Source organism: Apodemus sylvaticus, chromosome X, assembly GCF_947179515.1.
Source record: "Apodemus sylvaticus chromosome X, mApoSyl1.1, whole genome shotgun sequence".
In the NCBI taxonomy this organism is placed as follows: domain Eukaryota; kingdom Metazoa; phylum Chordata; class Mammalia; order Rodentia; family Muridae; genus Apodemus; species Apodemus sylvaticus.
In genome coordinates, this window is record NC_067495.1 from 150,378,693 (window position 1) to 150,403,970 (window position 25,278).

A 25,278-nucleotide genomic window follows, 5' to 3' on the forward strand; every position below is an offset into this window, starting at 1 on the left:
CTATCTCTTTCTCAGCACCCTGGGTTTCTTCTTAAGCAGTGAAGGTGTGCAAAGTAAGAACCCCTGTATACAGGTGGCAGAGGAAGCATCCATTTTGTACTGTGGATGAGCACTGGGTAAGGAGACCAAGGCAGAGAGACCTAGTTGTCACACTGCCTTTTTGAGTCACCTGTTGTTCCTCATTGGTGAGACCTACTTCTAGAAGGAGCAAAGCAAATAAGGTACTCCCAAGAAGAGCTATGTTACAAAGGCCCAGGATACTCCATCCAGGGGCCCATGGGTGGCTGTTAATTCACTTTCATTTACTGAACACAAGGTGGAACTGCAGGTGATAAGAGCAGAGACTCCTACCTTCAACTGAGAAAGGGGGGAAGGAAACTTACTCAGGCCAGAGGAGTGGCTAACATGGGACATACTCCCTTTGGTTGGGGACCAAAGTGGCATAGAAACTTGACTCAAGTCATATAATGGAGCTGGGGTGTCTTTCTGATCCTCCAGCCCCTAACCTGCTTGTCATTCAAGAGCATACTGGCTGCAGAAGTGGAGGGGCCCTGGATAGCTACCACTTGGCCTCCTATGGAGATTTACCAAGGGACTAAAGGGCAGGTGACAGGGACTAGTGGCTTCCTGAGGGAGTCTTCTGAGGGTGTATACTGAGTGCGCTAAATGGGAAAGCTAATGCCCATCTCTCTAAACAGCACATTCTTTCTCCTACAGAGGCACTTCTATAGGCTGGCTAGACTTGGACCCTGTCTGTCCCAAGCCATTGCTAGGTGTCTCTACAGTGCAGCCTCAACTTTGCTGTGGGAGGCAGAAGAGAACTCAGGCCATGTACTTTGAGTACCTAGCACCTAGCAAGAGCTGGATACATACCAGCTATTATTATCACTATGAGCCAAACTGCGACATGAGAACACATTTAATGCAACATGCAGCTGTGGCCTGACTTGGGATTTCTCCCCACAATCCCAGAATGCTATTTGCAGAACCCCTTTTCCATAGCTTCAGTCACTTCAGGGTGTAGAAAGCGGCTGGCCAAACGTTCGATGTCATCCAGTGTTAGGCGGCTCAAGGACCTGTCATAATCCTGAGGAGAAAAGACCAAGTGGAATCAGGGGCTGCCAGTAGGAAGGTGTACTTTGCATTAGGTAGGGGCTGGGTTAGAAGCATTAAGATTGGAGGTCCAGCATTACTCTTCTCACCCGCTGTAGTTGTTCCAGGACCCTGCCAGCATCTGCTACACTGAAGTGACGGGCCAGGACTTTGGAGATCAGCTGCCAGATGGGGGTGGCTGGGGAGTCGACCAGTCTGTGGGTAGACCCTTCTTCCAGTAGTACCTTCTCCAAAGGCTTAACAACTAGGTTGAGCTTAGAATTGGGCCCAATGTTGTAATCTGACAGTCGTTTCTCATCTGCCAAAGAGAGATTGGTGTGGTTCCTTCCTCACTGAGTGAGGGTGGCTGGGAAGCAATCCTGCCACAGACAGCCAGGGTGAAGCCTTGCAGCATATGGCTATGGGGTGGTGGGGTAGTAAGGTGGTGATGGCTCAGCTACTTTTTTCTGAGGTCCAGTGGCAGCCAGTGCCCTGATCCACTACACTGGCCTGTACATCCCATCCCCCAGTTTCCTCTGAGGCTCCCTGGATGGCTCCTTTCCCTGGTTACCTGCTAGGGCCTTGCCCTTGAACAGCAGACGTTGCTGGCGCACAGGGACATTCAGCTTATCCGAGACCAGGTGCTTCAGTGTAGACACTAGCTCGTCCTCCGCCACCTGATCCGGCCGAGGTGGAGAGGCAAGGGCTCAGCCCGAATTCCCTGGGCGGCGAAGCCCTCGCACCCCCTCCTGAGACCAGCTCTCCCGGCCTCCCCCACCCGCTCTCGGCCCCCAGCGGCAGGAGTGAGTGCAGCAGCCTGCGGGGTGACTTTACCTGTAGGCTACACTCCCGGCCCTGGAGCGCCTTCACGGTCAGCTGCATGGTGTCCACGGCCCCGTCCACTACGGCCAACGCAAACACCAACGGTCTCCTGCCGCGCGCCGCCGCCCCAGGCGCGCGCCGGAACCACCCGCCGCCGCCGGAAGCCCTGAAAGGGGCGCGCCCGCCTCGTGGCTCCCGCCTGCGCGTTCAGTCCAGCCTCCGGCTTTGCTTCTGCCCTGGCCGTGCCTTGGGTAGAGTTCACCACCTGGGCTTAATAGTGTGGGGATGTGGGGATGCCCCGCCCACTGGTATAGAAGTGAGGTGCCTGTGGGGCTAGGCTTGCTTAGCCTGGGAGCTGTGGCTTGAAAGGCCTGTACTAATAACCGGCCTGCACTAATTCCCACCCTGCACGCGGTGGTGTCCCTCAGATACAGAAATGATGCAGTCCTGCCTACCATAGCTTGATAGCTTTCTACTTCCTTTCTTTTTTTTTTTAAATATTTATTTATTATATGTAAGTACACTGTAGCTGTCTACAGACACTCCAGAAGAGGGCATCATCACATCTCATTACAGACGGTTGTGAGTCACCATGTGGTTGCTGGGATTTGAACTCAGGACCTTCAGAAGAACAGTCAGTGCTCTTAACCACTGAGCCATCTCTCCAGCCCTTCTACTTCCTTTCTAATCTGGCTGCAAAAATATCCTGACTGAAGCTTGGAAGTAGTGGACCTAGGCCTCTGCTCTCTTCACCCCTTATAGTGCAGAAGTCTACCCTATTGGGGAGAACTGTTAAGAGAAAAGCCTTTGTAGAACTAGGGATACAGTTCAAAGATACATGTCTACCATGTGCAAAACAGTGTGAGGAGGAGACTGGGCTCTATGCAGGGTCACCAAGCTTGTTCACCATTCTGGCGTATACCGGCCCAGACACACTCTTCTTACCCCAATCCACAGGCTCCAAGGGACAGACTGGAAGGTCTTTTGCTTTTTTTTATTGAAATATATTTCTGGGCAATACCCAACTATCTAACTCAGCATGGCCTCTTTGGCACTGAAAGCTGGGGGGAAAATAGTAAAAAAATAAGCCTGGATTTGTGAGTGCATAGTACATGAGAACTAAAGGCCTTTGGTACACATGAACTGTGGGAAGAGAGGAGTATGGGGACTGGGGGTTATAAAACTTGATCCAGAGGGCTTAGGGAACAGGAAAAAAGCTGCTGTAGATGAACTGGCCAATAACCAAAGCCAGCATCTCAGAGGTGCCACTCAGTGCCACAATGAAAGGAGCCTGAGAGGCATAGTCAGCTTGAAGGCGGCGCAGAGACAGCTGAAGCATGGCTAAGGCTAGCAGGCTGTTTTGCACCCCTACCTCAATGCTGACTGTTCGTCGCTGGGCCACTGGTAGCTTCAGGCAGATGGCCAGGCTGTAGCCCACCAAGAGGCCAACAAGAGGCACTGTGAAACCCACCAGTACAATGGGAAACCTGACTCCCACTAGGATGAAGACCCCCATGTGGTAGGCCAGGAATAGGCCACCCAGGAGAAGTACAAAACTGAAGGGCTTGATGACCTGTAGCAGTAGCTCAGAGAACTTGGGGAGCTTAGACTTGATCACTACACCTGCTGCTATGGGGACGGCAATAAATAGCAGGGTCCCCAGTATCTTGGAAATGGGCACGTGCAGTGTTTCATGGATGCTGAGAAGGTAGCTGTAGATGGCTGATGAGAGTGGCAGGAGACCAGTAGCAGCTACTGTTGAGATGAAAGTCATGGAGATGGCCAGGGTGACATCTCCTCCAAGGAGGAGACTGAAGAGGTAGCTCCCTCCACCACCAGGTGATGAACAGGTAATGATGAGGCCCAGAGCTAAGGCCTTGGGTAGCATGAAGACTTTGGCCATCAAGAATGCATAGAAGGGCATGACCAGAAACTGGCCCAAGAGGCCCAACAGCATGGGTTGGGGGCTCTGTAGGAGCTCCTTCAAAACTTCAAGTTCCACTTTGCACCCAAATGAACACTTGTTGACAAAGATAAGAGGCAGAAGCAGGTAGAGTATTGGGTTCTCTGAGAAGTGGCCCAAGTTGGTGTTGAGAACAGAAGGGAGGTCTTCAGTAGGTGACACCCTGATGCAGAAATCTCTCCGTTCTTCAATCAGCAGGGGTGGGGCCTCATGGAGATCCATGAGCTGAAGGTGGAGTGGGGCCAGCCCAACCAGACCCGAGTGGATGCTCACCACGAAGCCACCTCCACTGCCCCAGGTTATGGCACTCACATTCTTAATGGTCAGCACTTCTGTGTCCAGGGATATAACCTTAAGTGTGGGGCTGGGGCCTGTCCCATTGGCCTGTCCAGTATATTGGCTAGTGATCACAATGATACCCTCACTCTTCTCAGGGAAATCAAACTCTGTCACTGAGCCATCCCCAATACTCAAATAGTGACCACTTGTGTGGCCCAGAGCAGTGCTGATATTGGTACTGGCCATCACTTGGGCCCCCCATGGCAGGCTGATGAACAGCAGGGCAGTTCCAAGCATACCTACAAAACCTGTACAACCACCCTGTCCTCCCAGGCCAGAAAACTGCTGGGAGCTACCTCTGCTTTTCTTGACCACCATGGCACTTCACAAAGGATAGTGTTTTCAGGCCCTTTGTGTCTTAGGGGAACACCCTTGTTTGTGCTGTTGGAATGTACTGAGAAGGGTCCATGGAAAGGTCCTGGTCTTATGTTTTCTTTCTTGATAGTGGGACTTTTCCTGAAAAGAGAAGGGACAAAGAAAGTGGCTAATGAAGCTAATGAAGAGGAGAAACGCAAGCTTAGGAACATGGGGCTCTCAGACCTTTACCTCTAGTTTTGGAATAGTACTGGCCCTTGAATGCTATTCAGCCATCTTCTCTTCGAGCACAGCTGCCTCAAGCTTCTCAGCTCTTAAGAGGGGTCACCTACATATAGGAAACCCCACTCAGACTGCTAAATTACACGGGCTTTCTTACTATGGTAATCTCATAGAGAAGTTCTAATACTGAGGGTTTTAGGAGAGCAATCTCTAACCCTGTCACCACTAGCCATCCCACAGGATCTTTGTGTGTATAGTCTCATTGGCCTTCAACGTATATGTAAAATAGGCTGGCCTTAAATCCACAGAGATCTGTCTGCCTCTATCTCTTATGTACTGTAATTTAAGGTGTAGGATACAATATTCAGCCTTACCAGAGTCTTTTTGTTGTTGTTGCTGCTGCTGCTGTTGAGACAGGGCCTCACTGTGTAGTCTTAGCTGGCCTGGAATGTAGACCAGGTTGGAACTCAGATCCACCTGCTTCTGCCTCCCAAGTACTGGGATAAAGGTGTACACCACCTACCACAGTTTTTTTTTTTTTTTATTTTGGTTTGCTTGCTTATTTATTTATTTATTTATTTATTTATTTATTTATTTCGAGACAGGGTTTCTCTGTGTAGCCCTGGCTGTCCTGGAGCTCACTCTGTAGACCAGGCTGGCCTCGAACTCAGAAATCCGCTTGCCTTTGCCTCCCAGAGTGCTGGGATTACAGGCGTGTGCCACCACCGCCCGGCTCCTACCAGTTTTTTAAAGTTATAGTGAATCTGAGTATTTCTAAGGGTAGAGTAACATGGGGTGAAAGGAAAAGTCTGTCTCCTTCCTTTTCTCAACTGGATAGTCAACACCTTTGTATCATTATCTGCTAGAATTGGGGCAACTAGGTGGCAGTGGACAGAGCAGGTTTTACATTATGCTGATTTTGAGTATGGGTCACTTACCCTGGGGGGCCCTGGTCCAGCCTTGAGTCTCACTGATGAAGAGGGAGGCAGGAAAACCAGAGTAAGGTAACTAGTCAAGTAGAGAGGAAAAGATGTAGGCATCAGAGTAGTGTGAGCCAGTTAAGGGAGAGGCTAAGGGGCATCCACCCATACCCCATCCTACCAGTAGGACTGGTGGACCATAGCCACTGCAAGAGGGATTTGGCCCCTATTCTACACCTCTGCTGATAGAGGAGCTGGAAGAGTTAGAGTAAACTCACTCCAAGGCTGAGGAAGCAATACCATCCGGAAGTTTTTTCCACAGCAGCAAAGTGTAGGGGCTGAAGGATAACTAGGAGTGATGACTAGGTCTCTTCCGCACCTGGGAGTTCAGGGTTTGTCAGGTGTCTAGAGAAGTTAGGAAGGGCTCACAACCCTCACGGGCAGTCTGTGTTCAGAAGAGCCTCCACGTCACACCCGCGCCCGCAAGACCTCTCCCTGGGTCTGGCCAGAGCTGGTGATCGCGGTCTGCGGACGGAGCCAGAAGTCACCTCCCATCCTCTCCTACCTGGTCGAAGCCTCTCACCTGCTTCCGTGGCCACACAGTTCCTCACAGTAGCCGCCAGGCCGGCAAACGCCGGCGAGTGAGGCCCTTCCCACCCCAGTCTTGTCCCGCCCCCACAGGCTCCGCCCCACCAAGGCTCCACCCGCGGGCTAGGACTCCGCCCTCTCACAGAGGCACTCCGCCCTGGCAGGCTTTTGCCGGGTTCCCAACGGATGTGACGTTTCTGAAAGCGACGAGCAGACCCTACCACGTGAGACCTGACTTCCTAAGTCTCTGCTATTGGTGTATGGAGCAATAACTACATTCTTGTGTGGTTACCTCCTCAGATAAAAATGGGTGACGGGAAGGTGATGTCAGAGGACAGCACAGTGATACTGAATTAAAGGTCATGTGGTGAAGTGATGGCTCAGTGTGTGCTTACTACTTTTTCAGAGGACTCTGGTTCGACTCCCCATCACCTACTTAGCAGATTGAAGCAGCTTGTAATTACAGTTCAGGAGATTTGATACCCTCTTCTTGCCTCTGCCCATACTGGATGCATGTGGTGCACAAAAATAAACTTGTTTATTTTATTATTTGTTTTGATCTATTTCTTTCTTTTTAAATGAGGCTTGGAGACAGAAGCGGGCAAATCTCTGAGTTCGAGGCTAGCCACATCTACTGAGAGAGTGCCATGTCGGCTGTCCAGGGCCACACAGAGAAATCCTGTTTTTTGCGGGGGCGGAGGGGGGGGTTGGATTTGGTTTTTTTGAGACAGGGTTTCTCTGTGTAGCCCTGGCTGTCCTGGAATTCACTCTGTAGATCAGGCTGGCCTCGAACTCAGAAATCCCCCTGCCTCTGCCTTCCAGAGTGCTGGAATTACAGCCGTGAGCCACCACGGCCCAGCTGAGAAATCCTGTCTTAAAAAGTCTATAAAATAAAATAAAAGAACGAGGCTTTTGAGATGGCCCAGTTGGTAAAAGCACTTGAGTCCTGTCAACACTACTAGTTCAATGGAGGGAAAGAACTGACTCCTAGAAGTTGTCCTCTGAACTCTGTGAGTAATTATGCAAACACATTTTTTAAAAGGGAGATTGTTCACAAAGTCACAGGAGAGCCTAGAATAAATGAGTATTGCTCTAAAATGAACCTTTTCTCATATATGCTAGCACTCCAAAAGCTGAGACAAGAAGATTGATTCCCCCCCCCCCCACACACACACAGGGTTTCTCTGAGTAGCCCTGGCTGTCCTGAAACTGGCTCTGCTGACCAGCCTGGCTTGGAACTCAGAGCTCTGCCTGATTTGCCTCTTGAGTGCTGGGATTAACACTGTGCACCACCACCTGGCAGGAGGATTAGATGTTTAAGGCCAGTTTATCTTTTAAAAATATATATTTAAAAAAATATATAAGGAGGTGTGATGAGCCAGGCGGTGGTGGCACACGCCTGTAATCCCAGCACTTGGGAGGCAGAGGCAGAGGCAGGCGGATTTCTGAGTTTGAGGTCAGTCTGGTCTACAGAGTGAGTTTCAGGACAGCCAGGGCTATACAGAGAAACCCTGTCTCGAAAAAACAAAAAATAAAAAATTAAAAAAATAAAAAAAAATGGAGGAGTGACCCAACCAGCAAAGGGAAGTGGAGGGAGGAGTTCAAGGCCATCCTCAACTATACAGCATGTTGAAAGCCAGCCTGAGAAGACCTTATCTAACTTAAACAAGTGCTAGAGAAGGGGAGTGAGAGGTTGATATGATCTAAATGCATTGTATTCATATATGAAATTACTGAATAATACATAATTTAAAAGGCAAGAAAAAATAACTCCAGAGAGACAATAGTGAGTGCCTACTGCTCTTGGGGAAGACCTGAATTTGGTTCCCACATTGTCATGTAGATCACAACCTATAAATCCAGCTCCAAGTGTTCTGACAGTTGGATTCCAAGGGCACTAGCACTCACATGTACTCAGACACATATATGCATACATAACTTAAAAATAAGTATTGTTTGGTTTTTTGAGACAGGGTTTCTCTGCATAGCCCTGGGTGTCCTAGAACTCACTCTGTAGACCAGGTTGGCCTTGAACTCAGAAATCCACCTGCCTCTGCCTCCCAAGTGCTGAGGTTAAAGGTGTGTGCCACAACTGCCCAGCAAAAATAAGTATTTTTAAAAGAAAATAAAAAATTACATAAAGCTAAAGAACCTCTTGGAGCTTTTGATATATTTCAGTCATAGAGTGTTGTTTAGTTTGCATTAAGACCTGGGTTTGATCCCCTTAGAAATGAACCTCTGCCCCTGGTGTGAGAGAAGCAAATTGCTCACAAATTTGGAAGTGCTTGCTTCCAGGATGCACAAAGACACATGGTTGGGTGGTTGGTGATATGGAGGAAAAATCCCAAAACTCATATCTCTTTTTAGCTTATAAGTAAATAACAATAATTTTGATGTTACACTAATTTTTTTTTTGATTTTTCGAGACAGGGTTTCTCTGTAAAATTTTTTGCTTTTTAAAAATACATTTACCTGGGACTGGAGAGACTGCTCAGTGATTAAAAGTCAGACTTCTCTTTTAGAAGACCCGAGTTTGCATCCTAACACTCATATGAGGTGGCTCCCTACTGTTTATAATTCCAGCTCCAGGGGATCCAATGACCTCTTCTGGTCTCATCACACACACTTTGTACGACATTTTTTCCTGGATAGACTTAAACAAATGTCTTCCTATCCCAGATACAGAATCAATAATAGACTAAAGGTAAGATACCTAGACTTTATTGGGGTTACTTACAGGAATATGGGTGAGGAGTTACTTACAGGAGCAGAAATAACTCAAAGATGGTTCCATCACCAAAGCCTACTCTTGCATGGATAACAGTTTATGAATGCTGGAAACCTATAGCACACTGTACAGCCTGCAGTCAGGGGGTATTCCTTTTCAATGGTTCAGTTGGTCTTAGCTTCTACTAGGCAGTTCATCTGGTATCTCTGCTTCTTTCAGGCTGCTATGCTTTTTTCTAGACTGACAGGTCTAAGCAGCTCAACTGTTCTGAGAATATCTCTCAACAGTCTTTATTGCTTCTGTACTCTTTAACATGGAGGAGTAGAGTGAATCTGGTCAGTTTCAGGGGCTTTTTGAAGCTATTTTGAGCTGTTTGTTTTCTTTCTAAACTAATTTTCCTCCATGATGGAATGTTTCACTCTCTGAGGAAACTTCTACATAACACATATACATATACACAATTTAAAAATAAAAAATTTAAAAAGTGGACAGGAGATATGGCTCAGTGGTTATGAGCACCGACTGCTCTTCCAAAGGTCCTGAGTTCAAATCCCAGCAACCACATGGTGGCTCACAACCATCTGTAATGAGATCTGAGCCCTCTTCTGGGGTGTCTGAAGACAGCTACAGTGTACTTACATATAATACATAAATAAATCTAAAAAAATTAAAAAGAACTAATCTGGCAGCTGGAGAGAGAGATGGTTCAGTGGTTAAGAGCATGTATTGGTCTTGCAGAAGATCGGAGTTTGGTTCCCAGTACCCACACCAGGCCTGTAACTCCAGTTATAGGAGATCTTATGCCCTTGTCTTGACTTTGAAATCACCTGCAATCATGTGCACATATTCCTACAAAGACACACATATAATATAAAAATAATAAATCTGAAACCATAAATGCATTTAAAAATCTATTATTAGTTACATTTATTTAATAGGCAGTTTCAGGTTCAGAAATCTCTCTTTACAGATGGTATTCAATCTCTTTGCAAAACCTTTGGTCTCTGGGCTTGTACATAAAGCTTCATTCCATAAATTTCTCCTGTTGTAGTACATTCTTAAGTTCTTATGAAGAAAACTGAACTCAACCTCCAACTCTATACAAGCCAGTCTCTCTGTCAAAAGGTACAATGCTCTTTTGTGTATGGCCAAACTGGGAAAAGTGCTTTCATAGCTCACCTGAGGGTACTATCAGAGGAATAGAGGATACCATCAGAGGAATTTTTCTAATAAAAGCAATAAGCTAACTGCTACTTGTATGCAGTTCCATAGAACCTCTCACTGCTGGAACAGCCATGTTTAGAATCTTATTTATTTTTGAGACAGAATTTCAGAGCTGGCATCAAATTTCTAATGTAGCTGAGAGGATAACCTTGAACTTTGTTTGAATCCTTCTCCTTGCATCACCACAACACAAAAACCAGTTTAAACTAGCCAAATTCAGTACTTGTTCATACTAGGCAAGCATTCCACCAACTGACCTACAGCTACAGCCCTGAAATTCATTGCAAAACAATTTTAAAGTATATTTTAAAAATATGTGTGTGTGTGTATGTGTGTGTGTGATTGCATGAGTTTATGTGTACCATGTGTAGGCAGGAACTCTCTGAGGTGTTAGATCTCCTGGAATTGGAGTTACAAGTGGTTGTGAACTACCATGATGTTGCTGGGAACTGAACCCAGGTCCTCTGGAAGAGCAGTAAGTACTCTTATCTCCCCAGCCCCATATTGTGTTTTGTATAAAATTCAAATTAGTATATACACATCTATCTATCTATCTATCTATCTATCTATCTATCTATCTATCTATCTATCTATCTATCATCTATCTATATGGCATACAAGTACATATATATGTTAGGGGTATACATGCTCTAAGGCAGTGTTTCTCAACGTGTGGATCATGATGCCTTTGGGGATTGAATAACCCTTTCACATGGGTCACCTAAAACCATCTACCTATCAGTATTTATGTTATGATTCTTAACAGTAGCAAACTTACAGCTATGAAGTAGCAATGAAAAGGATTTTATGGTTGGGGTCATGACAACATGAAGAACTGTATTAAGAGGTTGCAGCATATGCCATAGTGTTAGTGGCACATACTTTAATCCCAGCACTTGGGAGGCAGAGGCAGGTGGATCTCAGAGTTTGAGTCTAGCCTGGTCTACAGAGTGAGTTACAGGACAGAGAGGGATACACAGAGAAACCCTGTCTCAAAACCAAAAACCAAAACAACAACAACAACAACACAAACAAAAACCAAAAACCCAAACAAAACAAAACAAAAGGTTGTATTAGGAAGGTTGAGAACTAGTGATCTAAGGGGTTTGATGTGTGAATGATCATACACATTTACAGCTAGGACTTACAATTACACTTGTAATCCTAGCAAGAAGGAAGGGCAGAGACAAGGAGGATCAGTTTGAGGTCAGCTTCTAAATTAGTGAGCCTCAGGCAGCTGGTTTAAGAGTGAGACCTTGTCTCAAAACAAAACAAAAGAGAGGAGCTAGGGAGATGGTTCAGAGGGCAAGAACACTTTCTATATAGTCATGTGGATCTAAATTTGAATCCCCAATACTCCTGTAAAAAAAATCCCAAGATGGCTGCATGTGCTTGTAACCTCAGTGTTGGGGTGGGTAGAGACAGATGGATTCCAGGAATTTGCTGGCCAATTAGCCTAGCCAAAACAATAAACTTCAGATTCAGTGAGAAAAGACTCTAAATATGAAAATGTCTTAAAGAAATAATGCAGAGTGATAGATGAAGTGATCTCATGTTCTCCATACCTCTCTGGCTTTGACACATGGCACACACGGGCATGCAAAACACACACACAGTAAAAATAAAAAGCAAAAGTGAAGTTTTGAAGCTCCAATTCTCAGAGGATGAGTAAGCATACCGCTGTGTATGTACTTGGTATCTCAGAATGTTGCTAGTGTATGTTTCAGATGGGTTTAAGGGGTATTGCTTGAAGATGTCAGTGTTTAGAGTCAGGGCTAAGTTTGTCTGAAGATGAGATGAATTGGCCACAGGGAGAGTTGGGTCAGCTGAAAGAACCAGGGAAGGAAAATTTAAGAGTTGTGTCCTTGGTGGAAATCATAATTGTCATATTCTAGTTGTGTCCTTATTGGAAATCAGAACTGACATATTCTAGTTATCTGTGCCCTTAGACTTGGCCTCATGCTGTTGAGTGGAACTCACCTGGGAATGGGCATCTGAAAGCCACTAATTCCTGCTGTGTGTTGGAATCAGGGAAGGAAACACAGTTAGAAGACTGCTAGCCTTCAAAGCTGTCCTGAAACTTTTGGGAATCTAAACACATAGTGTTCCCCACTCTCAGCTTCCTAGCCTGTGTTGGGTCAAATGGGAGATAAATCTAGACTGTGTTGCCATATCTGTGGCTCTCTTTTTACTCTGCAGAAGTGACTGCTCAACACAAACAGTGTGGTGGTTTGAATATGCTTGGCCCAGGGGGTGGCACTATTATGAGGTGTGGCCTTGTTGGAGGAAGTGTGTCACTGTGGGGTGGGCAATGAGACCCTTCTCCTAACCATGTGGGAACCAGTCTTCTCCTAGCAGCCTTCAGATGAAAATGCAGAACTCTCAGCACCTCCATTGCCATGCCTGCCTAGACGCTGTCATGTTTCCTGCCTTGATGATAATGGACTGAACATCTGAAACTGTAAGCCAGGCCCAATTAAATGTTGTCCTTATATAAGTTACCTTGGTCATGATGTCTCTTCATAGCAGTAAAACAAGACTCTTAGTTAACATTTGTAAAGCAAATGGACAAAATTTGGGCTTGGAAGATAGATAAATTGAGCACAAATACCCAATTTCAATGTTCAGAACAAGGTGGTAAATACTTGTAATTCCAGTGGTGGGAAGATAAAGACAGGAGGTTCCCTGGGGTTCACTGGCCAGCTAGCTTAGTTTACTTGGTGAATTCCAGGCCAATGAGAGACTGTTTCTCAGAAAACAAGGTGGAATCAATGAGACGGTTCAGTGGATAAAGGTGCCTGCCACCAAGCATGATGACCTGAGTTTGATCTCTGGCAGGGCCTATCTGATGGAAGAGGACCCATTCTCTCGAGTTGTCCTCTCACATGCACCTACACACACAGATACAGACACACACATACACTTATACACATACAAAATAAATTGAAATGTAATTAAAATATTTTAAAAATTTAAATATTAGAAAATATTTAAAAATTAACTCTATATATATATACTCTCTCTCTGTCTCTCTGTCTCTGTCTCTCTCTCTCTCTCTCACACACACACACACACACACACACACACACATATATATATGGACTAGAGAGGTGTTTCAGATTCCAGGCAGTGATGGCGCACGCCTTTAACCCCAGCATTTGGGAGGCAGAAGCAGGCAGATCTCTCAGTTCAAGGCCAGCCTGGTCTACAGAGTGAGTTCCAGGACAGCCAGAGCTACACAGAGAAACCCTGTCTTGAAAAAAAAAAAAAGAGAGAGAGAGGTGTCTCAGAGGCTAAGAGCATTGGCTGCTCTGTAACTTCAGTTCTAGGTGATCAGACACACTCTTCTGGCCTCTACAAGCACTGGGAACAAAAATACTGTACAAAGATATATGCCAGCAAAATACATAAACACATAAAATAAAATTAAGATATGGAAAAGCATTCCTCAAAAAATTAAGGTGGCAAGTAATTGAAGAAAACACCGAAAGTTGACCTTTGGCCTCTATACACCTGTGCATTTGTACCCCACCCCATATACCCTAACAAGATAGACAGCACCGGAGGAACAACACCTAAGGTTGTCCCCTGACTCCCACTTGTGTGTGTGTGCATATATACATCCCCCTCTCTCACACATACAAAGATTGGACAGTTACTATTGTCTGGGATGCACAGGAGTGTCTCTGCCCTTTTAGCTAATAGTAAGCATATTTAGTGAGATTCTGCTTCACCTGAGAGTAAGCTGCTAACCGAGAGAGCTTACTCATCTCATTCCTAATCTCTAGGTCTTGTTGTAGCTCTCCTAAACTCACCAGGGCCCTTTAACTTTTCTGTATAATGGCAATAGTGACAAGACTTTCTAGAGTGGTGTGAACTGTGTAAGCAAGTTGTATAAACTAAAATCTTGAAAGAATAAGCTGAGACTTGTTTTACCTCCATTGGGAGCATTCTAAGTGTAGCAGAGCCAATACTGGCTACATTGTGGAATCAGATAAAAGGTGTACTGGATTTTTATTCCACCATGAGATTTTTTGAAATTTTCCATAATAGAAGAATCAAGAGACAAATATATTTTGATAACAGTGGATATATGTCATTATCTGATTTTGCCAAAACTCAAAGAATGTGGGCCTATGATTTTCACACATATACACAGAAAATAAATACATGTAAAAAGATTAAAAAGTACAAACACCAAAGAATGCATAATACCCATACCAAACATGATGTAAAAAGTACTTATTATGACCAACAGGAGTCTGATGGACAGTTTCTGTAATTTTATCTCAGTTTGCTGTGAACTTAAAATGACTCCAAAGAAAGAAAGTCTTTTGAAAAGGGGATAACAGAAGTGTAATTTTCTTTTGGCAGTGCTGGGTATAGAACATAAGACCACTGAGCACCCAGAATATATTTCACCGAGTCTGGTACAGAGAGGCCAGAACAGTGTTCAGTCTATAAAGTACTGGCTGTGCAAACATGACGGTCTGAGTTTGACGCCAGAACCATGGGAGCAGTGCTGGAGAGTGAGACATAGGTGGATACCTGGAGCTTAAAGCCTTAAGCCTAATTCTGAGTTCCAGGCCATTTGAAAGAACGAACGAACAAACAAACAAACACAGTGTAATGTGGTGGCACATGCCTTTTATCCCAGGAATTGGGGGACAGAAACAGGCAGATCTTTGTGAGTTACAGGACCGCCGGGGTCACATAATGAAACACTTCTCAAAACAACAAAACAAGTAACTAATGGTAGGCTTAGCACCTGCCTTTAATTTCAACAGTTAGGAAGTAGAGGTAGGAGGATATTTGCAAGTTCCAGGCCACCTACAATGACCTACAGTGAGACTCTGTTTAACAAACAAAACTCTCTCCAAGCAGCAGCAACAAACTCCACCAAAAACCCAAACCTAAACCAAATAAAGAACTCAAGGTAGACAGCATTTGAAGAAGGACACTCAAGGTTGACTTCTGGCTTCCGTATGAATGCACACAAACATGCAACCATATGAACACATCCGCACAAACACACAGGCACACAGAGTTCACTCAGAGGGCTGGGTGTTTGCTATTATCATCACTATATCTGAGACAGAGAGCTGTGCCCTGCTGACTTTCCTGCTTGACTCTGTTAGTCTTGGACATAACAACTATCTCTTCCCTAGCATGCCACTCCTGGTATGCCTCCCCATACCTCAGGATACCAGCATATTCCTGCCATCAAATACTTCCATTCATTTTCTTCTTTTTCTTTCCCTTTTTTTTCCTTAACATTTACTTACTTGTGTATGTGCATGTACATGTCTAACATATGGTCAGTGGACAACTTGCAAGAGTTGCTTCTCTCCTTCTACCATGGGTTCTAGGGATCACTAGGTTCGGCAGCAGGTACATTTATCTAATAAGCCATCCCACTCCACCCCCTTATGGATGCAGCATCCCATGTAGCCCAGGATGTCCTAGAATTTGCTAAGGGGCCACAGTTTGATTTGAATTTTTGATCCTACTGCTTCCAAGTGTTGGAATAATAGATGTATGTAGTACCATACCCACCCTTATTTCTTGAGGCCTGATTTGCCCTCACCATTTTTTTTCTGAGACTCAGTACTTAACAGCAATGGATTGAAGGCTTAGAAAGCAGTTTGCCACAGTAGGACTTATCACCCATGGCATGGCCACCTTAGAGATGCTTTATGGGATCCTCAAATTACTATGCTTTGATGTCTCTAATCTAGAAATTCCAAGCTGTGTTCTTTCCCTTTTGGAACTAGGTTGCTTCTGCGCTCCTGGAGTTATTTCAGTGCCTGTGCTGGTTTTAATTCCTATCTTTTCCCCTATAGGCTCACGCTAGGATAGTAAGAGGTGGTGAGTTTCCTTGAGTTCCTGAGTACAGAACCATCTTTCTAATCCAATCCATGAGTAATGTCAGCTGGGAGCTATTCTACCTCCTATCTGAGTCACATCTGGCCACAGGGCCTGTTGATAATGGTTGTCTGCTTAAGCTCCAGGAATGTTGCTTGAGCCTCTGGGACTTATCTGTCTTCTTCACACACACACAGGACAATACCACCCTTGACTCTCCACTGAGGACATCTGAATATACTTTATTCCACTGCAAGAGATTAGTTTATTAACAAACAGGTCATTTAGAAGGTGAGCCCTCTGACAAACTGCATACTGCCATACACCTTGAGAGGAACTCTGACTGGACTCCAGCTATTTGGGCACTAAAGGCCAGATTGTTCCATTCAGGCTTGCAGAAATCATCTGATTAAGCTCTGATTTGGCTTAAAGAATCACACTGAAAATAGGATTGGATAGCAATGCAGTGCTTCTGGGAGGGAGAGTTTCTTGAAGATGTTCCACCCTACCCAATGGCTGCTCCAGTGAGAGGGGCAAGCATTGAAGACCCCTGCATCTGGGGGCACACAAGAAACAGAAGATGACACACTGGAGGGGCAGAGGAAGGTGCTGGGTAGTAACTGATTGTGGGATCAGCTTTAGGAAAACAAGGACACAGGTACCTAAGCTCCCTGACAAAATGAAATGGGCCAGCCCTGCAGCCCCTATCATCTTGAGGCTACTTTCAAGCCCTAATGTGTTAGGGAGGGGAAGCTTCATGCCTGGGCATGGGGCATGGTCTCCACCCTACACTGGTGCCATGCTGCCTCCTTCAGTCTGGTGCCAGAGCTCTGTGGTGCTAGCCCGCCATGCTCCTTCGAGGGATACAGCCTTCCATCTCCAGGGCCTCTGGCCAGCCCTCATACTTGTTGGTGTGCTTACTGTTCTTCATATGCTGTAGAGGTTAATAGGAAGTCATGACCTGGCTCTCAGGGCCAACCACCAGGGTATTCTTCAGTCTGTTGCCCTTCCCTTCACACAGGGAAAATTGAGGATGGCTGCAGTGGTCTATTCTTTTACAAGTGAACTGGGGATGGGTCAAGGTGAACACGGTGGACAGGAGGGAGTCCATATGGCCCTGGCTTCAGGGAAATGCTGGAAGCTGCTGCCCTAGTTGGGGTGAAGGGTCTTGGGGGGCATGAGCTTGAGTTGATTTTGTCAGCCAAAGCAATGAAGACATCTGTATTTGTTGAAAGTAGTGCTTGAAGGTCTACCTAAGACTTTTTGCTGAGAGCCTCCTTAGGTAAGGATGATGTCAGGGGGCTTCCTCTCTCTAGCATCCCCTAGTATAAACTCTGACTGATGTACCCTAAGAGGGAACCCAGGGAAGGTAAGAAAGGAGTATGTATCATAAATTGAAAAACTGCGTTATGACAAGTCTAGGATGGTAGTGAGCATTTTTCTTTTTTAAAATCTGAAACAGTATTCCAGGTAGCCCAGGCTGGCCTCAAATTCAATATGTGACCAAGGATAATCTTGAACTTCTGATCCTCTTGCCTTTACTTTCACAGTCTTGTCTCCTGTGCCATATTACAGGTGTGTCCCCTGCTCAGTTTCATGTAATGCTAAGGACTGAACACAGGGCCTCGTGTATGCTAGACAAACACCCACCATAAATGAGCTATATCCCTGGACTGAGTATCCTGAAGGTGTTCGCAAAGATTTCTTAGATATAACTCTGGCCAATATGCAATTTGACATTTAAAGATGCCTTAGGTTGAAACATGTATAGGATAGGAGAGATCAAAGTTACTGTTTCCCCCCCAATAGTGATAACAAGGGGCCAGGCCTAATCAGGGAATAGGTCAGGGACAGAGATCAGAACCCAGCTGGGTAGAATTCAGGGAAGCTTTGATGTAAAGAGAAGGGGCCCAGGTTGCTAGGGACAGGAGGCAGAGGTGCCAGGTTCTCTGCTGTACCTGCTCAAAGGGGCTCTTGTTCTGCACACCCTTGGCTCCCACAAACACCCAGCTGTCACGGAAGGCTAGCTCCTTGGCATTCCTGCTGCCCAGCTCAGAAAAAAGCTTCCTGGTCTCTTCATTCATCCTGTCACACAGTAGGAAGAAATGTGAAATGGAGATTATTACTGTACTGGAACAAGATTAAAGCTAGACTTGGCAGTCACTTACTTGGTAGCTGGATCATCATAGGATGCCACAAACACCAGGGTACCTTCATGCAGTGGCCGGATGAACTTCAAGAGATCATTGACATCTGGTGGAGATGGGCCCACAGAATATGGAGCTTCAGGTTCCACCAAGCAGCCCTTCCCCACCAAACAATTGTCTTCTAATGAGGAAAACAGCCAGGGCTGTTCCACATCAAGGACCATCAGTATGAACACAGACAAACTGGTAAAGAAGCTAGGGTCATCCAGTTACAAAACAGAATCCAGACAGATTTTCCTATCCCCTGAATTTTATAAGCTCCAGGCAATACTTGAACAGCTGAATGCAAAGACAGAGGGCAGGGTTTCAGAAAGAAAATGTATAGTAGGCTGCTGTGGTGGCCACTCACCTCCAGCCCACATGTCAAAGGCTCTGGCTTCGAGGAGCTCACCACTGACCCCTGTATCAAGAGAAAGATCTGCTGAGCAAACTGGGAAATGCCACTTTACCACCTGAGCCCCCAGCCCCCAGCCCCCAGCCCAGGTTCAAATATGGTGGGTGGCAGCCCTTCTAGAAGCCTAAAATATGTCCTGTCATCCTTTCATTCACAGAGCTATAAAGGAAGTCATCCAGTGAATGTGATAGTAGTGATAGTGGTAGACACTTAGGACCTCAGATGCCAGTGGAGCTTTCAGCTGGCATAGAATTCTTTCCAATCCTCCCGGGGAGTGCCCAAAAGCTACCTGCACCTGCATAGGGAGTAATGAAGTGGAAGGGACAGGCCATGCCATGGTATCTGCTTCTATAATTTGAATTCTGACCCTATAACATGGTGGACTCACCATTTACCAAGGCTATGTTCAGCCCACGACCCACATTGTCCTTGATGCTGCTCATGAGCCTAGCAGAGGGGAAGAAGATTGCTTGTGAGCATATCAGCTTTGCTCTTCCTCACATAACCCTCAGCCCTTGGCCTTTACAGACCTGGCCTCAGGTTCCCCTCCCACTTCCCAGCCAATATGCTCACATCTTGTCCTCGAGGCAGATCTTGGGCCCGATGACATTGGCAGCCCCACTGACTATGCGAAAGGCCAGGTGTTCTTCGGGACATGGCTGGGGCAGGCCGCACTTGTACTTCCTGGCCCTTGGTTCTGAGTAATGATAGCAGATGTGACTCATATGCCTGGGCATGGTGTCACCTGAGATCTGAAGGTAAAGGTCAGGACCAGCCACAGGGCTGAAGGAACAGCTACAGAGCATGGAAATAGGGAAGAAGGTGGGTGGAACTCAGACCAAAGATGGGGATACTTCCAAGTGGTATAGTGGCAAGGAGGTAGGGACTCCAAGAATTAGGTTTTTCTGCTACTGGTAGGAAGAGGGAAAGGTGGCTGACAGCTGGATTAGAACCCTTGTACAACCAGAACAAAGCAGAGGGTCCAGAAAGTCAGGATGGGAACTACATGAATGAGGCACACGGAAAAAGTGGATGAGCTGAGGTGGATGGGCAGAGCACAGGGCTCTATTAGCCTCTGCATTTCTTCAGAGTAAGGGTGGAGATGACCTCTGTAATGGCTTGAATTATGATCCTATAAACTATATTGGAGTCGGAACTCTCAGTTCCTCAGAATGAGGCTAGGAAATAGGGTCTTTACAGATAAGTTATGATGAAGTCAGACTGGAGCATATTGAGCCTTTAACTTAGTGTGACTAGTGTCTTTATGAGACAAAAGCATACAGGAGATGTTGTAAGATAGTATAGGCAAAGGGCAGAGTGGTGCAGTTACAAGATAAAGCATATAGAAGTCTTCTAGAATCTGCAGAGGCACAGAAAGATCCTTACCTGGTGCTTTCAGAGGGAGCACAGCCCTGATGACACTTCCATTCATACTCTTGGTTCCAAACATTGTAAGAAGGTAAATTTTGGTTGTTTAAGGCACCTTCTTTATTCTGCTTTTCTTAGAGTAGCTTCAGGACACTAATATAGGTTTTGGTGCCAGGAGTTGGGGGTTTATATAAACAAATACCACAAATACCTTAGGATGTGAAAATGGATTTAGAACTGGGTAGAGTGGATAAAAGCTACAGAGTTCTGAGGTGTACAATAGAAAGAGCCTGCACTGCTTAAAACAAAAACAAAAACAAAAAAAAAAGAAAACCTGAAACCCTGTTGGAAGGAATACAGAGTAAAGCCAGGTATGGTACTGCATATCTGTAATCCTAGGACTTTGAAGGATGATGTAGAAAGATAATGATTTCAAGACTACCCTGGCCCGTATAGTAAGCCTCTAATATTAAAACAAATTTAGCAATATGGATAGTAAACACAATTCTGGTGCAAAATCAGAAAGAAAGAACGAAAGAAAGAAAAAAGAAAGAAAGAAAGAAAGAAAGAAAGAAAGAGCAACAAAGATTCTTCTGTCGAATCTTCACTTATATCATCCTAAACAAAGTGTTGATAAGAACATGAATATTATAGATCTTTTGGTGAGACCTTAGAAGAGAGTTGAAGAAGCCATTATTGGATGTGAGAGGAAAGCTCATCCTTGTTATAAAGTGTCAATTGTTCTGATGTTTTGTAGGAGAGAAAGTTTGTAAAATAGTTAGCAAAGGAGATTCTCAAGCACAGTGTTAAAGGTTTTTCCTTGCTGCTGCTTATGATAAAATGAGAGTAAACAGAATAGTTGGGGAAAAATATTAATCATGAAGGAAACAGAACATAAAGACATAGAAAAATCTCAGGCTAGCCAGACTTGTAATCCTAGTACTTGGGAGAGAGAGGCAGGAATATCAGGAATTTAAGGTTGCCCTTGGCTTTAGAGTGAGTTTAATAATAGCCTGGCATTCATTAAGCCCTGTCACAAAGGGAAGGGAAAGAAAGAAAATGTTAGCCTAATTATATTGCAAGAAAAATTGAGAAAGCAGTCCAAACCTGTAATTCCAGAATTTGATAGGGTAACACAGGAGGAACATAGAGTTTGAGAGCTACATAGTAAGTTTAAGGTCAGCTTGTGTTATAGAGTGAAACTCTGTCAAAAAACTGAAACATTTTATTGACTAGAAAAATAGCTTTGTGTAGAGTATTTGTTGTTTGGTATTTGTAAGGTCCTGGGTTTAATTCCCAGCACTATAACACTTTTTAAAAAGCATTTTAGAGAGAACACAAAGATGATGGCTGGCTAAAAACTTGCTAAGGAAAGGAAGCACATGATTGTGTGTGTGCTTCTACCTCTCAGAAGTCTGGACTTGAGATGTGATTATACAGGTTGGATCTGTGGAGGACTCTCTTGTTTTATAACCTAGGCCTTCATGGACTGCATGAGAGGTCAGCAAAATTTGCTAGAGATTTATACTAACATTGTTAGCCTATGAAAAGAACTGAGAAGAGAATACAAGGGTGGAATTAACAAAGGAATGAAAGACAAAAGGAAGGAAAGAAGGAAGTGAGGGAAGAGAGAAAAGAGGGAGAAAGGAATGAATGAATGAATGAAGGGAGGGAGGGAGGAAGGAAGGAAAGGTGGGAGGTAATTAGATTGATTTTGAATACAGAGCTAGGGATGAAGAGGCCAAAGAGGGCCCAGAGGATGCAATCACTTCAGTGGGCCTAGAGAGCAGAGTATTTGAATATAGAGATTTCTCCTTAGGCCTTGACATCTAGAGTTTGCCCTGCTGTTATTGGGACTTGCTTAGGACCATGAACCCCTGCTTCATCTCAATGTCTCTTGTTTAGAATGGGAATGTATTTTTTCTTATGCCTGCCCCTTTCATCTTCTGATGGTGGCTAACTCATTTACTAGGTTCACAGCCCAGAAGCCTATGACAGTTAATTGGGAGAGACTAGATGGAGAATGGAAATCCTAGTGGGGCTGGCTGACAGCAGGCATGGGTGTTACAAAAGGCAGTATGAAGTACAGGCACATGAGGGAATAGGGAAGGGACAGGAGGCTCACCTGCAGTCACTGAGTTCTCTGGGCCTGTAGGTAGAGAGTTTTTTCTGTTAGCATGGAGGCCTCCAGGAGCCTACAGCAGAGCAATTAGGCTCATGGACTCAGGGTCAAATCAGGCTATACTTGGCATGTTCCCCACTCAATTCTCAATGATACCCTGATGTAAAACTGCCTGCTCCAGGAAAAGAATGAATTGGAATTGTAAATAGTGCTTAGGTGACTTGGCACTAGTGACAAGGTGCAGAATCCCTTGTGTGTCTCAGAACCCAACTGAAAGTCCAGGATGATCAATATTCAATGGAGACCTTTTCACTCCTTACTCTTATTCTATCATCTTCCACTCTATTGATTGCAATTAGAGGTACTGTTCTCTAGGATGGTTGGTAGGAACAAAGATGCATTTGTGTTAGAAGATAGACCTACGGCAGCAAAAGGAAGCCTGCTATGAAGGGAATGGAAAGCCCAACCACCATAACCCATATTGGACACCTCTATAGTGAATCAGGAGGGTCCCCACACTCACTGGTGAAGAACTGCTGAATTCGAGGAAGGCCAACACTAGGACCACCTAGGAGGATGGTGACTAGGATCCAGGTGAGACCCATAATGATGATTAGGGCTACGATGCGCAGGGGGCCTGCAGGCAGGATAGACACAGAGCAAGACTATTAGACATCAGTGAACAAACCCTGAAATAACCCACTACCTCACATGACCAGATCTCCCCTTCTACTTGGGAACAAGTGATGGTAGGATTGGAAGGTAGGGGACCAATTGTTATCCACCAGACCCAAGAGAGAGACTTGAACTTCCTCCTAGTAGAGGGAAGAAAGTGAGTTCAAACCTTGAAGCTGCTCTGTTTGGGTCTCCCTAGCAGGTTTGGAGGTGCCTTTTAGAACTCATGCTCTGGGCAGGTTCCATAGCACCAACCTTAGCATCTTGCCTCTGAAACTGTTAATATATTTACAGTTCACCCATTTGCCATTTGGCTTTCCTCTTGTTCTGATGAAAGCTCTATACTCCTTGTAAAGAGCAGTCCTTCTACCTGCCTCAGGATCTATCAAGTTCTCTCCTGTCTCAGATACATTGGGCTAAGACTCCTTTCTATCTCACTTTCTCTCATATTATCAATAGGTCCTAACTTAGTAAGATAAAGATGAAACAGAGCTCCTGCAAGAAAAATCTCATTCCCTGACTCTTCATCTTCTACTTCTCCACCAAATGCTTTTAAAAATTTATATTCTGAGCCGGGCAGTGGTGGCGCACGCCTGTAATCCCAGCACTTGGAAGGCAGAGGCAGGCGGATTTCTGAGTTCGAGGCCAGCCTGGTCTACAGAGTGAGTTCCAGGACAGCCAGGGCTATACAGAGAAACCCTGTCTCGAAAAAACCAAATCCAAAAAACCAAAAAAAAAATTATATTCTGGCTTGGGATATAACTTTGTGGTAGAGCATTTGCCCAGCATGCATAAGACCCTGGCTTCCATCCCCCAGCATACACATAAAAGTCATCTGCATTGTGATTTCTATTACCTCACTCCCCAACTCTCTCCCCAAATTCTTCCAATCTAGTCTTGCTTCTGCAACACCAACTAAATGACCTTCCAAACCTGGCCACCTATGACTTTCATGATGTCACATTTCTGATTGTCTGTCTGCTCTTTCTTGACACTTCACTACTAGATTCCAGGACACTACTGTCTCCTGACCTCATTCTCTGGGACTTCCTCTTTGTTGGTTAGATTGTGTTCCATTACTCTGTCCTCAAAAGGTGCTCTTTTCTAGGCTGCCTTCTCCCATGTTCATGCTCTATGAGAGATTTCACCATGTAGTAATGATACCTTACACCTCCAGTCCTAATCTGTCTTGAACCCATATGCTCTCAGCCAGTTCCTTAATGTCCAGTTTGAACTTATCCACAAAGCTGCTACCTTACCAGTTCTCGATTTCTACTCTCACCCAAAACAGTCCCCTCAAGGCACATTCATGTTAGTAGTCCAGCTGATAGCAGAGCTGCCACTCAGATCACACCCAATCTCACAGGCACCTAAGTCAGTTTTCTTCTAAGGCCACACCTCTCTATCTCTACTCTCCACTCCTCTTCATCCAGCCACTAGGCTCTCACAACTCATTTTCAAAAAGGCAGCTGGCCAGTTATTTGTGCTGGATATATAACTCTATCTATCTATCTATCTATCTATCTATCTATCTATCTATCTATCTATATCTATCTCCATATATAATCAATCCTTATAGTTTGGGAAGCTTAAGTCCTCAGAGATGAATTTGCTCATAAAATGAGTGCTTATACACAGTCATCCATTAATAAATAAATAAAGCAGTGACCACTCAGACCCCTCCTAACACATACACTAGGACATCTGGCCTCTCTTTAGTTCGCTGTGGAAACCACCCACCTGCCAACCTCATGTCCACTTCTCCCGCTGGGTTGGGACCTCCGGCAGGTGCACTGTTTGGGACTGTGGGTTCTGGGAGGAATGAAACAGGAGAGAGTACGTTTGGGGGTGGTGGTGAGGGTGAGGGTGGGGGTGGGGATGGGAGCGGGGGGGGGCGGGGGGGGGCGGGGGGGGTGGGGGCAGGGGCAAGTCTGTGCTGGGCGCGATCGGTTCTATGACTTGTTCCACCAAACACCAGTCCAGGCTCAGTTCCTCCTGAGCGCTAGGGAAAGCCCTGCCTGGCCAGGAGAGCCTTAGGAATCCGTCGCGCCTCACAGTTTGGCTCACAGAAGCCTCCAGGACTGGAACGTAGCAATGGTTCTTCTCGACCCGGTCCACCCGGGCCCCTCCTGTGCTAGGCCCCGGGCTCAGGTCGATCCTCTCGAGGCTGGTGACAGAGAATGGGCGGGCCAAGGATGTGCCTGGGTGTAGGGAAACGCAGACCGGATTAGGGAGTTCCCCAGTGGTCTTGCTTTGCTGGCTACGTGAAGCAAATGAGTCACTTAGAAAAGCTTAGCAGGCACGACTATGGCCGCCTGCAGAAGGCCACAGCCCAAAGGCGTCGCTCCGCTATAGGCCCATAGCGCTGCGGTCCGCAGGTCCTCACGCAGGCTCCACCTCCAGACCCGCCTCCTCCCTCTTCTCCTGAGTCTGG

At 45.6% G+C, this 25,278-nt stretch overlaps 3 protein-coding genes across 15 annotated transcripts; all 3 read right to left on the reverse strand.

Annotated features, from left to right (window-relative positions):
* Positions 1-901: 901 nt before the first annotated feature.
* Ubl4a (ubiquitin like 4A) lies at positions 902-2,074 on the reverse strand. Its single transcript, XM_052170939.1, has 4 exons — positions 1,927-2,074; positions 1,664-1,769; positions 1,203-1,411; positions 902-1,087 (listed from the first exon to the last, which is right to left on the reverse strand). Exons 1-4 carry the CDS (start codon positions 1,972-1,974, stop codon positions 977-979), a joined length of 474 nt encoding a protein of 157 aa, XP_052026899.1. The 5' UTR covers positions 1,975-2,074; the 3' UTR covers positions 902-976.
* An 819-nt stretch (positions 2,075-2,893) lies between these two features.
* Positions 2,894-6,346, reverse strand: Slc10a3 (solute carrier family 10 member 3). 11 transcript variants are annotated; one of them, XM_052170927.1, is made up of 5 exons: positions 6,257-6,346; positions 5,692-5,761; positions 5,128-5,196; positions 4,763-4,859; positions 2,894-4,672 (listed from the first exon to the last, which is right to left on the reverse strand). In XM_052170927.1, exon 5 carries the CDS (start codon positions 4,532-4,534, stop codon positions 3,113-3,115), a length of 1,422 nt encoding a protein of 473 aa, XP_052026887.1. In that variant the 5' UTR covers positions 4,535-4,672; positions 4,763-4,859; positions 5,128-5,196; positions 5,692-5,761; positions 6,257-6,346; the 3' UTR covers positions 2,894-3,112. The 11 variants fall into 11 exon arrangements, with proteins under 11 accessions (XP_052026887.1, XP_052026889.1, XP_052026890.1 ...); XM_052170929.1 differs by lacking the exon at positions 6,257-6,346 and adding an exon at positions 5,952-6,218; XM_052170930.1 differs by lacking the exon at positions 5,692-5,761 and having other exon boundaries at positions 6,257-6,337.
* A 9,954-nt stretch (positions 6,347-16,300) lies between these two features.
* On the reverse strand, positions 16,301-25,204 carry Fam3a (FAM3 metabolism regulating signaling molecule A). 3 transcript variants are annotated; one of them, XM_052171095.1, is made up of 10 exons: positions 24,900-25,203; positions 24,585-24,656; positions 22,693-22,806; positions 22,173-22,196; positions 19,253-19,376; positions 19,068-19,126; positions 18,635-18,685; positions 18,247-18,331; positions 18,037-18,163; positions 16,301-17,012 (listed from the first exon to the last, which is right to left on the reverse strand). In XM_052171095.1, exons 2-10 carry the CDS (start codon positions 24,595-24,597, stop codon positions 16,917-16,919), a joined length of 693 nt encoding a protein of 230 aa, XP_052027055.1. In that variant the 5' UTR covers positions 24,598-24,656; positions 24,900-25,203; the 3' UTR covers positions 16,301-16,916. The 3 variants fall into 3 exon arrangements, with proteins under 3 accessions (XP_052027055.1, XP_052027056.1, XP_052027057.1); XM_052171096.1 differs by having other exon boundaries at positions 24,863-25,203; XM_052171097.1 differs by lacking the exon at positions 22,173-22,196 and having other exon boundaries at positions 24,900-25,204.
* Between the last annotated feature and the right edge of the window lie 74 nt (positions 25,205-25,278).